At 27.5% G+C, this 19,059-nt stretch overlaps 1 protein-coding gene across 12 annotated transcripts in view; it reads right to left on the bottom strand.

Moving 5' to 3' along the window:
• LOC129916017 (sodium/calcium exchanger 3) overlaps nucleotides 1-19,059 on the bottom strand; it is a 191,564-nt gene that overhangs the window by 22,733 nt on the left and 149,772 nt on the right. For 9 of the 12 annotated variants that reach the window (XM_055995768.1, XM_055995773.1, XM_055995776.1 and 6 more), the window contains 2 exons: nucleotides 6,352-6,443; nucleotides 5,287-5,334 (listed from right to left, as the gene is read on the bottom strand). In XM_055995768.1, coding sequence (XP_055851743.1) covers nucleotides 5,287-5,334; nucleotides 6,352-6,443 — 140 coding nt within the window. Of the gene's footprint in view, nucleotides 1-5,286; nucleotides 5,335-6,194; nucleotides 6,213-6,351; nucleotides 6,444-19,059 lie in introns of all 12 variants that reach the window. The other 3 variants (XM_055995779.1, XM_055995780.1, XM_055995778.1) reach the window with 2 other exon arrangements.

Below are 19,059 nucleotides of genomic sequence, written 5' to 3'. Positions count from 1 at the left end.
AACAAAATTTTAAAAAAATTGTATTTTCAAATGCAATTTTTTTTTGCAAAACCTTACGATTCGTTTGCCTGAGGTTAGGAAGACAATTAATTCGAAAGTTATCAGTGTTATTAAACTAAAAAGATTTTATTTTAACTTGTAAAATAATTCTGGACTACCGGAAAACAATGCAGAGTTTTTTAAAGGCAAATTATTCAATCGAAGGACTTGTACATTACACTGTATTTTAAGGACAGGATGGTCTTAATTGGTGAAGATTTAAGGCTAAACAAATAAAAGCAAACGAATCACGCAACGTTTTTGTTTGGTTATTCTTATAACTCTTCGGAACTGTTCGATTCGAAATGCAAAACGAACAAATTTTAATATATTTAATTTAAATAGCACATTTTCAAGTTTATGCCTACTATCAAAACTTTTGTAAAAAAATTTTTGGCATGACCCCCCCCCAAGAAGAAAACCTGTATACGCCCCTGTACGTTCGTTAACGTATGTCAAAGCTGTTGTTTGTTGGACAGAATTTTTTCGTCCATCTTTGTTTCCTTTTGCGAGTAAAAATGAAGTGCACTTAAAAAATTTAAAACAATAATAATAAATCCATATATTAAAAAGTTGTCAAGTTGTACACAAAAGCCAAATAATGTTGTTTTACTTTAAAAAATTATAAGTATTTTTCATTTGGAATGAGTCATTTAGACTCAAAGTAACTTTGGTGCACTGACTATTATAGTGACTACAGTACAATTTTAAGCATGTAATGTTATTAATTTCATTTAAATTACCTCAGGAAAATTTAAGACTTAAATAATTATTTTTTTTAATATAATATACCTTTGCTTAGACTAGTTCAGAAAATAAGTTATTAAGTTCTTTATCATGAAAATCAAATTTTAACAACGACGATGTAATGTTAGTTGGATGAGAAGAACCAAAGAAAACTAAGCCATTAACATTTAACAGAACTGTTAAGTTAAGAATTCTAGATAGTTATATTAAATTAGTTCAGTCACTTGAGTAGTTTGTTCATACAATTTGTATTGTGAGTAATTGTTTTATGGGTCAAAACTAGTTTTATACACGAAACGAAAAGCTGCAGTAACTGCAATTGAAAAAAAATATTTTGCAATACAAAGACGGGCTTCGATTCTACAAAAAAATTTTATTCAAAAATATAATGAAAGGGTGAGTTTGAGAACTTTGGAAGATAACTTTAATCTTTAAGTCGATTTATCATTTAGCAATATTTACTCATATAAATAATAGACCAGTGCCGATGCCTTCAAAAACATTAAAAAGTACAAAAAAATCATAGTAGGATGAAACCCATTGGAAAAGGAGGTGAATATGATAAAAATGAAAGGAAAAATAAATTACGTTTGAACAAAGTTCGGGAAGTGAATGGGTTTAGTTTTTAATGGTAAAAAATGGTATATCTCGATTTCAGGAAAAACTACAAGTCCTATAGAAAAAAGTTGTACGGCAAAGTTGTAGTTAATAAAAAGATCTACAACTTTTGTATCAACAATTTTTTCACATAACCTCAAAATTTATGTGAAAAATTCAAAAAACCAAGTTTTGGGTTTTTTTTATTTTTATCTCTTTCAAAAACAAAAATTTTTCTACGAAATTTTTTGAAAACTTTCCTTATTATGTCCCAAATAGACTGTAATTTATTTGATTGAAAATATTAATTTGTTTATATTATTTTGACTTAATACCAAAAAAAACACCCTAATTTTCAATCGAAAATTCACGTGTCAAAATATCAGTTTTTTTTTCAAAAAGTTGGTATGCATTTCGTTCGTTAAAATGTCTATTTTCTGATGGTGTAAAAAAAACAAATTACAATTACAATTTTGGCCTATTTATTCAAATTTACCCTCAAATTTACTCAAAAAACGTATAAGATTTCATGTAACATTGAATCTTACGTTTTTTGAGTAATTAAAGTGTAAATTTGAATAAATATTCCAAAAGTGTAAGCAATGATAAAAAAAATTTTCGAATTCAAGCTTTTTTCATTTTTTGCATTTTACGAGAACATGTCTATGTCGATTGAAAATAAGGGTGTTTTTTTTAGTATTAAGTCAAAATAAGGAAAACAAATTAATATTTTCAATCAAATAAATTACCTACAGTGTATTTGGGAAATAATAAGGTAAGTTTTCAAAAAATTTCGTAGAAAAATTTTTGTTTTTGAAAAAGATAAAAATAAAAAATTTTGAGGTTATGTGAAAAAATTGTTGATACAAAAGTTTTAGATCTTTTTGTTACCTACAACTTTGCCGTACAACTTTTTTCTATAGGATTTGTAGTTTTGCCGGAAATCGAGATATACCATTTTTTACCATTAAAAACTCAACCCACCCACTTCCCGAACTCGGCTCGCCCGTAATTTATTTTTCCTTTAGTTTTCATCATATTCACCTCCTTTTCCAATGTGTTTCATTCTACTATGATTTTTTTTGGTTTCAAAAATTATCGACCCTGGTCTATAAGTTATAAGTTATGTTTAAAATATCTATTTCCTAGTTTAAATCATTCGAATTCTTAATAAATTAGAATAAATTATAAATCATAAAATAGGTAATTGTTCGTTGGCACTTCATCTTGTATAATCTTGAATTTATTTAGATTTAATTGCGTTAAATTGATCATCATCAAAATCTCAAAAGCCCGATGGAACTCATTCGCTGACTGGAAATAAACATTTACGATGCAACTGAGCTTACTTAACAAATGAATTACTAAGCAAAAATGAGTGGAATATACAAGATCTTTAAAGTGTTTAATAAAAATGCTAGGGACCAACAATAAACAGAAAAATAAAAACTTCAAAAATCAAATCATGAGAAATTTACACCTTTAATAACACTGGTCAACAAGGTTTTTCCCACAAGAACCAAAATATACTTTTCTAGTAGTTTTTGATGTGCTGAACTCGAATCTGAAGTCAGAAAATTGTTATTGGCCTCCATTTTACCGTTAGAAAATGTCAAAAACGTCATTTTTGGCTGTTTTCGAAGTTATGTATTTATGTGGGGTAATTCGTTATGAATACATTTGTAACGGTGCCTTTAAGAACTTTCAAAAAATGTTTAAATCTTTCCGATATCTCTTTTACTGCCCGAGATATTTAAAATTTAAGTAGCGGTCTTTGAATCAAAAACAACACTGGCCAACCAAATTGAACTTTTTTTGCCACAAAAACCAAAATATACTTTTCTGGGGTTGTGGGTTGCTGAATTCGAAATCAGAAAAATTCTATTAGCCTTCGTTCTGGAAATATTACCGTTATATAAAATGCAAAAAAAAGGTTTTTTTTTATAACGGTTATATTTCAAGAACGGAGGCTAATAGAATTTTTCTGATTGCGGATTCGAGTTCAGAAACCCGAAAACCTTCAGAAAAGTATATTTTGGTTCTTGTGGCAAAAATTCTGTGACCAGTGACTTAAACTTTAGACCAAGTTTAGTTTCTCTTTGGCTTATTAACTGAAACTTAAGATATCTCGAGCAATAAAAGAGATATCGGGAAAATTTAAACAGTTTTTGAGAGAAGAATATCTGTTCTTATAATCACAGTTACAAATTTGTTTATAGTGAATTACCTTAACATAAAAACAGAACCTCGAAAACAGCCAAAATGACGTTTTTTTGCATTTTATAACGGTAATATTTCAAAAACGGAGGCCAATCAAATTTTTCTGACTTCTGATTCAGATTCAGCAAAATACTAGAAAAGTATATTTTGGTTCTTGTGGCAAAAAAAAGTTAAATTTTTGTTGACCAGTGTAATTAGCGCAAGGAAAAAGATTTTGAAACTACAATATAATAGGCTCAAGAGTACCATTGTTGTAAGTGCGTCTCACTTAAAATAATTGTTGTGCATTTTAAGTCACTACTAGGATTTTCCCCTTCAAAGAATCGTCGTGCCAATAATTTAATTTTATTTTATAATTTAAAAAACTGCACTGTTTTTGCAATTTGTCTCGAAAATACCCTTGTTACATGTAGGGAGAAAAATGTTGAATGAAGTTTTAAGTGGTACAAAGACCATAAGTCTATCCCACCTATGTAAATGATTTTGTTTTGAAGTTGCAAATTTGGATTCTAGACAATAAAGATTCTAAAATTTCAAATATAATTGATAAAATAATTGACTCTAAATCGACTTAAAGATTTTTTTTATTTTTACAAAACCCCTTTTGAATTATAAATTAAAAAAAAAAAAAAAATCTAACTCAAGTGACTAGACTATAGTTAATATAATAGTTATTTGATTTTGGTTTTAGAATATGAGTGTATAGAACTGTCGAATGAAACGTTGAACAAAAAACTTTTTTTTTTTGCAAAAATTCGTAACGATCAACAAAACTCTAATTTATTGAACATTATTATATGTATGTTTCTTCATCTAAGAAATTTACTTACAAATTGGATTTATAGAAGCGTAGACATGGAAAATTGCGTTTTTTATTTTTAATTATGTAGATAGTTTTGATTGTTTGTTTTTTTTTATTACAAAAATTTTATACAAATTATGTAATGTTGGAACGCAATTTTTTTTTAATTATACATTGATTGATAGTGTGCCAAATATAGATTCAATAGATTTTTTATGAATACACAATAAATCATTACGATGGTAGTTGTCATATATATTTATATATACACACACGATTTATGTACGAATAGTATTTTTTTTATATATGTAGTCGGAAGCCCATAGTGAAACAAGCGCAACAAGCATTCACAGTCCGAAAATGTTCCAAAAATGTTAATTTCAGTTAAAAAATTAAATCGTATTTTTTTTTTTATTTTGTATAATAAAATTAAAAAAAATAATTTGTTTAAGAAAATTTGTAAATTTTTGTTGTTGTTTGTATTTTGTAAATATAAATGACGAAAAAGCGCAATGAAATTTTTTATTTTAGAATATTATGAATTTTTTATATAGAGAAAAAATAAATGAATAAAGAAAAGAGTAAATATACGAAAACATAATGTAAAATCGAATACATACAAAGCATATAATTTTATTTTTGTATGTGAGTTGAGAAACATTGAAAGACAAAATTATTGTTTAATTAATGAGAAAAATAATTTAAAATTTTTTTTTAATTATTTATTTAATTTTTAATTATTTAAAATTTTTGTGATATAGACCGTCTCCATAATAATATATAGACACTTTTTATAAGTGGATAAACGTCAACACACATATAAACGACACAGGAATTTTTTGTTTGTTTGTTTGTTATACAAACACTGTTACACTACGTACCAAAATATTTAGTCAAAAATTTAAATGGATCCGATTTTTTATCCGTGTCTGTGGGTTCAAAAATTTTGTATATCACTTTTTTTGTTTAAGAAATAAAATTTAAATTTAATTTCTTAAAATTTAAATTAGTTTTATTTGAATGTTTTAAAATTTACCGCCACCAAAAATTATTGATAGGAAAGATTAAATAAGAGAAATTTTTTATTTAAAAAACATTTCAAAACTTTTAAGGTGCGGTTGGAAAAAAAAACTTAACATTTTGCCAGAAAAAAAGCCTAGAGTGCATTTTAAATTATTTTATTTTTTTTTTCAAGTGGTTTTATGTGCTTGAATTTAATTTTCTTGCATTTATAATTTTCGACTTTAAGAAAACTAAAAAAAAAAACTGTTCCCTAATTGTTGTTGTTTACTGGATTTTGTGTTTTGATTGAAATCTAAACTAAAAAATTGATCAAAATGGTTGAATTTTGGAATATTTGAAATCAAATAAAATTATAATTAGTGACTTGAAAACATAAAATAAAAAAAAACTCGACTACCCCTAAAAATTATTATTTACGTGTCAAAAACAAAATAAAGAAAATCAAGCAATTTTGAAAAAAAAAATCATTTATAGAGGAAAAAAAAACTAAAAAAACAAAACCTATAAACTAAAGGGAAAAAACTACATGAAAAATACATCTAAATTAAAATTTACAAAATAAAAAAATAAATAAAAAAATATAATAATATTTGCACTTTTTTGTCGCACTCTATTTATTGTATATAAATATTTTTGTGAGACTGTGTCTTATGTTTTAAATTTTTTTTTATCTTCGAAATTAATTTTACGTTCTTTCAATCATAATTTGTGTTTAAAAAAATAAAATAAAAATTATAAAATAAATTTATAAAAATTTAATTTTTACTGAAATTTGTGGTAGAGACTAGAAGCAAAATATAAAAAAAAAATAATTGTATTTACTTTAGATAAGAAAATTATCGAAATTTGTTTCTTCAAATTTTTACGTATAATTATTATGAAATAAATTATTTTTAAAATAAAATATAATAATGAATGTTTACCTGCTGCAATCTGGGGTTCACCAATATTAACATAGAATACAACATCCTTCTCATATGCACCCTCTTCAATGATGGCAAGGTTGAGAAATTTTCTAAAATAAAAGAAATAATAATTTTTTTTTATTACTTATTCGTTTTTTTTTTTTTTTATTTTTAAATCTAAAGCACCATAAAAATTTAATTTTTTTTATTTTCGGTATACGAAACGTAGAAAGTAAACCTATTGGAGTCTCAAATACTATTCTTTTGATTGAATTGATGTCTTCGTTTTTGTTTTCTGTGATGATCCAGAAAAGTTATTCCAGTATTTTTTGAATATTTATTTAGCATTCAGGTGGCGGTTCTTTTGTTTTGATTTATCGTTTATTACTCAATCAATAATCCGAACCAGGCTTGTAAAAAATCATTATTTTTGCTTTCCGTTAATAATAATTTAAAAAAATACCTGCTGCAAAAAAAATTTGCATTAAAAAAAATGAAAAATTTTTATTAAAAAAATTTTTTATTGCAATTTAAAATATTTTGTAAGAAAATTGTTATTGCAAATAAAAAATGTTCTGCATCGAAAAAATATTGAATGCAAGATTGTAGGTACATTAAATATTTTTTTAATTTAAATATTTTTTTTAATGCAAATTTTTTTTCACCTGCAATACATTTTTTTTAGTGAATTTTTTTTTTTCAGTTGCAATAAATATTTATTTTTAATGCAATTTTTTTTTATTTGCAATAAATATTTTTTTTTATTTTCAAATGAATTTTTTTTTGTATATTGATATTTTTACAATCCTGCTCCCGACATGCTTGGAAAAACAACTTCAAACAAGTTTTAAAAATTTATATCTAGAAACCGTATTTTTTAAATGCGATTTCCCAGGCCAAGGAGTTTAACAATGCACGAAAAAATTAGTTGGTTCCAGGGTATTATTGGCAGTAGGTTAAAGAACAACGCATTCAAAAAAAAATATTACGCATACACCACAGTGTACAAATTTCATAATTTTTCATAAATGCGTTGTAAGCTTTTGGTTTTTATGGATTGTGAATTCAATACAATTTTTTTCAAATATTAATGGTCAAATCTTTTTAATTTCTTTAAAGTTTGCATTTAAAAGAATCATTTAATTTTATAAGAACATTATTGTATTTGTAGACACCAAAACAGATTTATTTATGTGAAGACATTTTAATTTTAGGTGCATTCTCATTTAAATAAATTGTCTGTCATTTTTTACTTGCTCTATAGGTACGGTGACCATATTTCTAGAAGCGAAACCCGGGACAGATAAAAATTCATTGGATATTTTTGAAAAAAAAATGATTTTTCAAAATAAAAAAATTGAATTTTTTTAAAATAATTTTTCATAATGTTTCCTTATTTTAATATTGAATTTCTTAAACTATTTTATAGGAGCATTTTCGTTGAAATCATTTAAATCTTTTACGAAATCAGAAATCTAGAACACGGTTCAATAGGTGATAAATATTGTTAATAACTTCAAAACAAAATATGTTTTAAAAATCTTAAGAGCTGTTTTCTAACATTTTATTTTAAAGATTTGAAATTTTATAATCTTTTAATTCAACTTTTAACATGCTTAAAAGTTTTAAAATTTAGCTAGGTTCATATATGTTGCTCATTATTCGAAAAAAAAACTTTTCGACCTTTTTTACAAAACCAACTCAACGAAATCATAAACGAAAATTTTGCTTTTCGTTACACATTACGCTGCCTAACCAACGAAATTCTTACCCGTGCTAGAATATTTGGAGTGTATTCAATCGATTGTCACTCACATTTAATTGTCCTGGTAAATTTTTCTGATCCAAAAGAGTTTTTTTGATTTTGGAGAGTTAGAAAAATTTTCGTTTTGCTTCAGCAGCGTATTAGGCTTAATGATTTTATCCGAAAAATTAGAAAAACTTTTAGTTTTTAACCAATAGTTTTTACAAAATAGCTATTTAAAATTTTGAATACAAAAATCAGAGAATTTGCAAATACGTGACAATCACGGGACAAATAACAAAATACGGGACACTTATGCGTCCCGGTTTTCCTAAATAAAAACCCGGGACAAGCTGTAGAAATACGGGACTGTCCCGGGTAAACCGGGACGGATGGTCACCGTATCTATAGGGCAAGTATTGGTTTCGTGTAGAAAAAAAAATCGAGGTTTTAATCAAAACCAACATTACGATGATGGAGAAGATCAAAAAAGTGGTTTTCGTCATGCCGTCCGTCGGTCTGTGCGTCTGTGCGTGTGTGCGTGTGTGCGTCTGTGCGTCCATCTGTACATCGAGCTAGGGCCTAAACGGATGGATGGATTTGCTTGAAACTTGGTACAGATGGTTTTTACGTAATTCCCTAGACCCGTTTTTTTTATTTTTTTAATATCTCCATTTTAACGCATACCTCCCATATAACGTTTTCGAGGTATTGCAAATTTCTCGAAAACAACTCTAACGATTTTGATCAAATTTGGTGTGCGGAATACTCTTATTGATTCCAACAAAACTGCGTTTTTAGTTTTTCTCAAAAAATGCGGAGAATGGAAATATGGCGTTGCCGTTTTTCGAAAATTGACATATTTTTTAAGTTCATATATTTTATCAAAGCATTAGTTATTTTATTTAAAATTTACAGAGATCATTAGATAAAAAATGTTAAAAGAAAATATTTTTAAAAACGTTTTTGAAAAAAAAAAATTTTTAATTTAATTTTTAAACTTTTGATTTTTTTTTTTGATTTTTTTTTCTACAAAATCTTAAATTTCCAATAGATATTTAAGATAAAGATACTGTGAACTACAAGAGCAAGTACGTGCGACCCAGTCGTGCATTTTATTTTTTAATTAAACTAAACAAAATCTCCTTTTTTTGAGTTGGAATGAAATGAAAATGAAATTGAATGGTTTTCGTTATTTTTTTTTTATGCTGATAGAGTTAAAATCATTTTATATAAACTTATTTCAAATAATACATTATTTTATTTATTTATTTTATATGAAATGTAAAAATATTTTTAAAATAATAACTAGAAAACAGACTTTAAAAAGGTTTACAACTCCAAACTGAGTATATTCTGAAGAAATCATTATCCGACACATAAAAACAAAATTTAAAAAAAATTATCGACCCGTTTTCAAAAGATTGAATTTTCAAAAAAAAATTTACAATTTTTTAAAAAAAATCCAAAAGTGAGGGTTTTGAAAATTTGAAGACATTTTAATATTACGGCTACTCAAACGCTTCTTTGTAAAAATTTTCGTTGAGATCGGTTGAATGGTTTATGAGAAAGTCAGAAATCAAGAAAACGGTTCTATGGCAGGTACCGCTAATAAGGGTTGAAAAAGTATTTTTTTTATTTGCCCAAGGGATAGGGAATCACCAAAAAGTCTTTATTATCAATTTTGAAGAAAATCGCTTCAGTAGTAGTAGAGATAGAGACAGACAGAATTGCGAGATCCACTTTATTAGCATTTTCCATCATTGTAATGTCATGTCTCATTGCTATTTCGAGTTCCAATCTTTTTTACGAATCCTAAACTTGCCATAATATTACCTATATCGCAAGTAAAAAATGTTAACTATTCCATACAATTTTGTTAGCAAAACTTTTAGTAAAGGGAATAAATTAAACCATTTCTCACCAGAAAAATGTAGGTAAATCCTTATAATTAAGGTCACCCATTTACACATATTGATCGTAATATTTGAACCTATCCCTTATTATTTACCAAACTACCTATAATATTTTCCATAAACGAAAAACATATTTGTTAATAATTTATCTTTTAATTATTTAATTTCCGTGTGACATTGCTATTTGATTGATAGAAATCATTACACAGGCAAAAGTCTGGCTTACCCCTGAGCAAGCATTTTGCCCTTTATTTTGTTTTTTTTTTTTTTATTAAAACAAATGAGTAAAAAAAAACTCCTTATCGCGTGTTCAAAGTAATTTCCAAAAGAATTCACTTTTGCCAAGTCAGAATTTGTTTAAAATGATTTCGACACGCTTCTTTGTTTGTCAAGACACACATTCTGTTGGGTAAATCAATTAGAAGAATTATATTCACACGAATTTGTCTAGAAGTGTAATTATTTTTACATTCAAAAATGATTGTGCTAACTACTGAAAGGGCGGTTGTATATTGTTATCTCTTTAACACATTTTTTTCCAATTTTAAACTTTTCAAAACCAAATATTATAATGCACAATAACACCTACCAAAGCCTTTTTTAATTTTAATCCTTTAGATAGGTACTAACCGCATCAATTGCGGTTGTGGTGAATGCTTTTTTGGCATTGATTCGTAACTCCACCCTTGGCCTTGTTAACCACAACCTCGTTCAATACAGTCGGAACGGGTTTATCCCAAATACTTGCAAATACACATTGGATATAGGAATAACCATAACTATTAAAAGCGTAAAAACCACGAACCACAATGAAATAACAAAGCAAAAAAAAAAAAAAACTGCTTAGCCAAGTTGGTATTCTAATAAACGTTTAATTTACAAAGTTGTCGCAATTTCAAGCCTTCTCAGGGATCCATCCACCATTCACTCAGTGTGCCACTTGGCGGGCGCCTCCTCAAACGTCCACAAATCATACTACAAAGCTTTGTGTGAAAACTGAAAAACCTTTTTTTTTACGACTTGCTACCTTGATAGTATGGTTCTTCTGTGGCAGTGTGTCGACGTCGACAACGTCGTTGCTTGTCCCATCAACCTTTATAGCACAAAACTTAAGATGATTTAAAGCCCACATGTGTGCTCGCTCATGCATTCCCTGGAAAGCCTCTTCAAATTTTCTTTTAGCTTGGCATAAATTTTTTGCCTCACGGTGTCACAGACATATTCCATTTAGACTTTCTTCGCCTTTTTGTATATTTCGAAAATGGTTTTTTCCTTTTTATGTGTGTGTTGTGTATTCTTTTCATTGTGATGAGCATAAAATGCCTATAATGCGAATACCCATTCTAGCGTTCATAAAAAGGCTGAACGAATTGACACAGATGAATTTATCTATGAGATAGGAAAAGCCTTGTTTTCGAACCACTGAACGTTAATTTGTTCTTGTTTCTTCTATATTCTTTATATATTTTGTATTGAGTCTTTGGGTGCTTTTTTTTGCTAAGGGATCTGTCTTTTTTGTTTTCGTATATAATATTGTCTTGTTAGCAAGTTGTTGTGTATTTATTGTTGAAAAGGAAGACTATGTTAAGTCATTGGAATGGTTTGGATTACTAATTCTGTATTTTTCTTGTTATTTTTTTCTGAAGAAATAATACTCTTTGTCTTTATGTTTTAAGGCTTAAGTATATGAAACCGATAAAAGTAGACAGAAACATGACTCGTTTTGTAAATAATATTTTGTTTCTCTGCGTTTTTGTGTGAGTTTTATTTGATATTTAAAATCCTTAATGGGGTGTTTTAGGATGTGGCAACATGAAGGAATTTTCTAAGGTTTAAATTTAATATACCTACTGCGAAAATAGCAATGCCTTTGGTATTGAAATTTTTTTAAGTAAATATAGAAGTAAGCTTCTGAGTTCTCATTGTTTTGGGGATTCTGTAAATATTTTTACATATTGTGCGTATATTTTTTGAATTGTTTTCAGTTCTGTTGAAAATTTGGTTTATTTTGATGTTTTAAAGAGAATTCAAATTTATTCTTAAACATGCTTCTGACAATCCGTACAAAATTAACACCGGTGTAAGAAATATACATCAGGGTGATCATCGATTTGTGTCACTCCCATTTCAAAATTCGTTTGGAAATGCCCAAAAAAAAAATTCCCTAAAAATTTGAGCCCTTAAAACTAAGATTTAGCACTCGCCATTTGAGTTTGAAGATTTCCCATACAAAATACACGTACCTACATAAGTTTTAGTGATTTTTTTTTTTAATTTAGGTATACAGGTCAGCTGAATTTTATGCTATCTTAATGAATTAAAAAGCATTTTACTCAGAATTGAACGTTCTATAAAAATGTTACAGGTGATTTTACTGTAATTTCCACCAGTGAGAAAGAACAGGTCATGAAAACCATTTTTTCATGATTTTTTTCGGTCTTAATTCCGTGTTATTTCAGAAATGAGTAATTCTAAAACAAAATTTTATATGACAAAGTTGTACACAGAGAAAAATAGACCACATAAAATAGAACAAAAATAATAAGATTTCTCTATGGTTTTCATCCAAGAAGGAAACCTTATTAAAACAATCGGGTTTTCCTTATTGTTTAAAAATCTGCACTTGTAGAGTTTTAAGAGGAAAAAAAAAAGATGACCAGGCCGGGGATCGAACTGGGGCCTTTAATACAAAAAAAGAATCGGACCTAAAATTAAACCCTGCGGTACTCCTCCATTGACATATTTTTACTTGCTCTATAGGGCTAGTATTGGTTTCGTGTCGAAAAAAAAAATTGAAGTTTTAATCAAAACCAACATTACGATGATGGAGAACTCCGAAAAAGTGGGTCTCGCATTTCCGTCCGTGCGTCTGTGTGGTTGTGCGTCCATCTGTACACATTTCCACAGCCTAAACGTGTGGACGGATTTTCTTCAAATTTGGTACAGATGATTTTAATGGAATTCTGAAAGTTGGTTTTTTTTTGTTTTCTTATATCTTGCTTAGAAAGTGTACCTCCCATACAAATTTTTCAATTCAAACCAAATAGGTAACTCAAAAACGGCTCTAAAGATTTTGAATAAACTTTGCAGACGTAATATTCGAAGCAATTGCAATAAAACTGCATTTTTATTTTTTTTTTCAAAAAAAGTCAAATAAAAAAATATTTTTTTTATTCATTTAACAAAATTTTGCCCTAAATGTCGGCTCTTCCCCAACATCAACAAAATTTCTTTAAATTTATATGTATAGATCCAGCTCTTAAAATCTACAAGTAAACTAACATAAAAGTGTTTCAAACTGCAAGAGCAAGTACGTGCGACCCCAGTCGTGCATTTTATTGTAATAACTTTGGCATTTTTTTTTTTTTTTTCAAATAACTTTAACAACCGCATTATCATTGAAATTAATAAAATCTTGTCGGCAACTTTATCGAATGCTTTGGAAAAGTCAAGTTGAAAATAAGGGATGAATTACCTTTATCGTAATCTTGGTCTATTTTCTTCAAGAATATTTAATATGGCAGAAGAACAACCGTGCCGAAATCTACCATTGAGAGAAGTACAACATTTGAGAGAAGAACAGTACTTAAAACTAGGAAGCACTCTTCAGGCATTTTTTTAAGCTATTGTTACGTTTTATTCAGGTTCGCAATAAAACTTATTTCGTTTATTTAATTTCCACTCATCTTTTTGTTCAAATAAAAACACACTTAATTTCAATTCAATTTACTTTGTAACTACACTTTTAAATCCCTTTATTTACTACTAACAATTTCCAACACTTCATTTCAAGTTGTACTCTATTCTGTCACTTTAAAAATTAAACTATATCCGGTCGGTGTCCCCACTGCCGTTTTATACCTGAATTTCGAAATTCGAGAATGTCTTCGAAGGTTTTCGTTTTTGCTTCTCGAGACTTCCTTTCCAGGAGGGGCGCTTCATACTTCCAGTGGGATATTTTGAATTTCCAGGGGTGTGTTCAGAAAATTTAAAGGCATATTCACACTTATTACTAAAGGCGCATTTAAATGTTTATCTTAAAAAAAGTTCAGTAATTCATCGTGAGCCGATGAATTTCGAGGTATGAACCTCGAAATATATTGGCAAATTTAAAATAAAAAATGGCGTTTTTATTTGAATTATAAGGGAAGAAATACAACCACGAAATAATAATACCTATTATAATTCAGCAAAACAAAATATAAAATATAATTTTTTCATTTGGGTTATGTTTCAACTACAGGCTATAGTACCTTATTCTTATTACTTTTGATGTAACGTTAAGTATTTTTGTTCTTTTTGAAATGTCGATGGATTGGATATACCGAACGCTTTCGTTAATGTTAATGACCTAGAACACTGTATTTTCTTAATGAAAATACTATACCCTAATAAAATGCTTCCTGTCTCATTAAAGGCTAATACTGTTTCACTGTTTCGATTGAGGAAAAAGCAGTTGAAACTGTAATTATTAAAGGTTAACTTTTTTAAAACACCATAAAATTGCCATTAACCTTTATCTGGCTTTGTTCATATTTTGAATCATGTTTTCATTCATTCAATGAATATTTCGAACGATGATAAACGTCAACGGTTATCATTTTTGGTTAAGGACTAAAAAAATCCTTTGAAATATGCAAGAAAGGATTTTGATAAAATGTACATAGATATTTATAAAATAAAACTTCAAGCTTACTAGTTTTGTATCACCATGAAGCGTTAACTTAATCAAAAAGAAAACAAACGTCTTAAAAAAATCTAAGCTAACAATCTTTGTTTTTTTTTTTAATTATCTGCCAGTAAATTCAATTCTCTCAGGTTCTCAATTAACTTAGTAAAAAAGAAGACAATGACAATTTTACGTAGTAATGATCCTAGAAAATAGTGAGACTTCCTAACATAAGTTTCTTCATCATTCTAAAAAGTAAATAAAACTAATAAGAACCTAACTGGATTGTATAATGTACATATATCTTGAAAAATAAAAGAAGGACAATCATCAAGGTGTTACTTTATTTGTTGTTTCATATTTTCTCCGCAATGTTGAACAAAAAAAAAAAGAAAATAAATAAATATTCAAGAATTCAGAGAAATATGCATTTCAAATTTATTTCAATGCGATGATGATAACTTTTGCAGAGCAAAAGTTACCGAATGAGATGAAAAGTTTAATCAAACCAAATTTACATGTACATAATACGCACAGAGAGAGAGAGAGCAAAAGGATAAAGTTTTCATTAGTTAAGATTATGTTAATAAATAATCCACCAAAGGATTTGTTTCGATTTGCATATTTTTAACGAAATTTTAATCCTATTTTTTTTTTGTTTTTTAATGCAAGAGTAACTATTTTCTAAAGGTTCGAATATAGTTAAGTTTTTTAAAACTAAATTTAAACAAACCATTAATAGTCCTAGTTGAAATAAAAAAAAACCATCGAAAATCAATCTAAAGTAGAAAAACACTTTAATGTCAGGCGGGCTCTCACATTGACACATACCAACACGTGAATTGAAAACTGTCAAAACTGTCAACTGAACAATAAATCGATGATAATGCTTAAAAAAAATCCATCATTGACATATTCACTTCACGTTACAGTAACGTTCTTTTTTTTTTTCTTTTGTACACTCAGTGATTTCAGAAGTGTGATGTAATCATTCATTCTCGTGTCATGTCATCATGCTTCAGTTCTGAGAAAATATAATATTTGTTCAATATTTTTATTCACTTTTATTATGATTTTTCCCACATCCATATTATATTTAATGGACATCTGAGGGCGGAATATTGTATCTATCTTAAATAGTTTCATAGAGTGGAAAGCATATTTATGTCAATTATATTTATTTTAGAAATATGTAAAAAGATACCAACAAGGAATAAAAATAAAAATCAATAAAAATTATATTTAATTGGTACATACATATTTCTATAATTTAGACCATTAATTTATTAATATTTTAGTGTCATTTATTCTAACAAATTATTTTGAAATTGCATGGTTTTTCAATTAGGTTTATTATAGTCACAGCATTTTAACAGTCATGACAAATGGATATTACACTTAATTTTGTTTCAAGGTTAATAAGATATTTTGCTAGTTTTTGTTCAACAGAAAGTTCAAATAATACACTGAGAAAAAAACACGATTATTAACTTTTATTTCTTAAATTTTCAGAAGCGTTATCAGTATCAGTATGGTAATTATAATTATAGCCGTCTCTCTGTTCAGTCACTAAAAAGTTAACACAGAGTCCAACAACAAAAACTTACTTGGAAGTACTTAAAGTTTTTTCTTCATGTAAAATGAGTATGAATAAAAAAAAACTTTTAATACTTTAAATGTCAGAAGAAAAAGATAGAGACATAAAGGGTCAAATTGAGTGAAAAAATTTTGTCTGTTATAAGAACTAAGAATTTAAACAGTCTACAAAATTATCTTTAGTAAAATGGTGTTTTTTTTTTGAGAAAAAATAAAATTGAGAAATGGTACCAAAAAAACTTTGACCAAAATGGTATCAAAAAAAAAAAAAAAAAAAATTGATAAAAATGTTAAATGTCTATTTAAATATTTATATATATTATATTCTGTGAAATAAGGAAGGTGATGCGCTACAGTCGTTTTAAAGGATTGTGTATTCAATTACCAACAAAATCTTTTAAAAGGACTTTTTGGTTACTAAGTCACCAAAAGTTTAATAAAAAAGCAATTTTTATTTTGTTTATTTGTTAGGTTTGAATTTATTTATTACTCGGTTTTGTAATATTTTAAAAATAAGCAGGGGCCCAACTATGTTATTCGATTCTACAAAAAATGTGTTCGAATTCGCAAAAAATGTATCTCTGTAATTCTGTAAAAAATTAAAATTATAAAGCTCCAATCATTTCAAATCTTTTATTAGGTTTTATTTGGAAGATTTAGATTGATTTTATACAAATAAGATATGAAGTACAATTGAAATTAACTTTTGGAACAGCTGCGAAAGTCAGTGGCGGATTTACAAATTTTCAAGGTATAGGCTGTACGGCTGTAAAGTTTTTGCCACCCTTGTCCTTACAATTGTCATATCCTATATTATTTTTTAAATGCAACAACTTCGTTGTAAGTGCACATAAAATAGTTTATTGCTACATTTAACTATGCTGTAAAATTGTGTTTTTTTTTTTTTTTGCTTAAATAATAGACTAGTGCCAATCCGGTTTTCAGAGGGCAAAAGTTGAAAAAAAGTATAGTTTTTCCACACAATCTTCAATAATAGGTTTTAATCTAAATAACTGCATTCCAAAACGCTCAAAATTCAAAAAAAATTTCGGTAACTTTTGACGTGATAACGTCATATAAATTAATGAACCATGGCAGCCACCACAAAAAAGTGACGCCATTTTCTAACGTTACACTCTCGCATTTTCGCAGTGCGGCAAACAATTTCAATTCAAAATTAAAAAAATAAACTATTACGGCCATATTATTCACCAGTTTAAAAAAATACATCTGGATGTAAAGAAATTGAAATGTCAAAAATAAATCAAAATCCATGATATTCACTATCGTACAGAGAAAAAAATAGTCATTTTTAACTATTTTTCAACTATTTTTATAGTTAAAATCGGGATAACTATTTTGGATGTGGATTTATTTTTGACATTTGACAATTTTACACCCAGATGTATTTTTTAAACTAGTGAATAATATGGCCGTTAGAGATACAAAAATCTTCTATAGCTTATTTGAAAGATAATAACCTTAAGCTTAATCCAAATGAAGGATTTTTAAAAATTCCGTCATTTAATAGGGTAAACAGGGGTAAAACGGAAAGATGAAATTTGGGCTAAAATCTAAACGCGAAGTCGTAGAGAATTAATTTTTGTTTCTATAGACAGATGAGATTAATTTAAGAATAACTGCATTTAAGAAAAAAATCTAAAAAATTTTAAAACTAAGGTATAAAGTTTTGTTTGAATGTTGTACACGTGTTGGGGCTATTAAAAAATGATGATTTGGGGTATAGGAAATTTTTTTTTGACAATTCTAAAGGTGCCAGGTGAAAGACGAGGAAAAAAAATTAGGTGTCTGATACGAATTTTTTTCTAACACTCTGCGTTTCGAAATATGAATTTTTGAAAAACACCTTGTTTTTTAGGGGTATTTTTGGGTATTTTTTGATTTTTAGCTTTTTTTTGGAGCGTTCAAAAAATCTCAAACTTATAGGACATGTAGGTTTAGGCTATATACATACATGTGCAAGAATTTGGAGTTTAGTGAGTTTTGACTGAATAACGGAAGAAACAATTTTCTAAAAAACACGTTTTTTGACCGTTTTTAATCGATTTTCATCGTTTTTTATTTTTATCTCTTTTTCTTTAATATATACAGGAATAAAGTATATGGAGTAATGATAGACCATGACTACAACTATATGTGTGTTTCAATCATTTTCGTAAACACAATTTTGAGATAACGTTAAAATAAAATTTTAGAATTCAACAGGTTATAACTTTTGACCAAGAGTAGATAGAAATTTTATTAAACTTTTATGAGCATTCTGATACAATTACCTTTCATTTTATGTATCACACATAACGGTAGACTAACTACAAGCTACACAATGTTAAATCAAGAAACTTGCGAAAAACCTCAAAACACCAGTGGAGATCTGTTGCCCCCCGAACAGCCACCAGTGTGGGAAGTACCGTAATCTCAGTCTGGAAATTCGACATGGTTGACTTTAAAAAATTCTAACTTCTCTTGTAGGCATCTTTGAAATTGTATATATTTTTTATAGGTTGTCAAACAAAAAAAGTTGATTCCATAGCCTGAGAACATAAAAATAAATAAATGTTTTTTTTGCTTTTTTTTTAATGAAATTTGATCGAGTTCAAAAAATTCTAGCTCTTTTTGTAGATGTCTCATAGACTTAATCGATATATATATATTTTGAGCTAAGACAATAAGCTTTCAGATGGTATAAATTTTTTTATAGCTTGTTATAGAAAAAATTGAATTAATGACGTGAGAAAATAAAAATTCATGTTTTTTTTGCCTTCTTGATGAAAATGATTGTT

This window comes from Episyrphus balteatus, chromosome 3 (genome assembly GCF_945859705.1).
Source record: "Episyrphus balteatus chromosome 3, idEpiBalt1.1, whole genome shotgun sequence".
NCBI classification, from domain to species: Eukaryota; Metazoa; Arthropoda; class Insecta; order Diptera; family Syrphidae; genus Episyrphus; species Episyrphus balteatus.
Note: the sequence above shows the minus strand (reverse complement) of the source record. Positions and strands in the feature narration are given on the sequence as shown.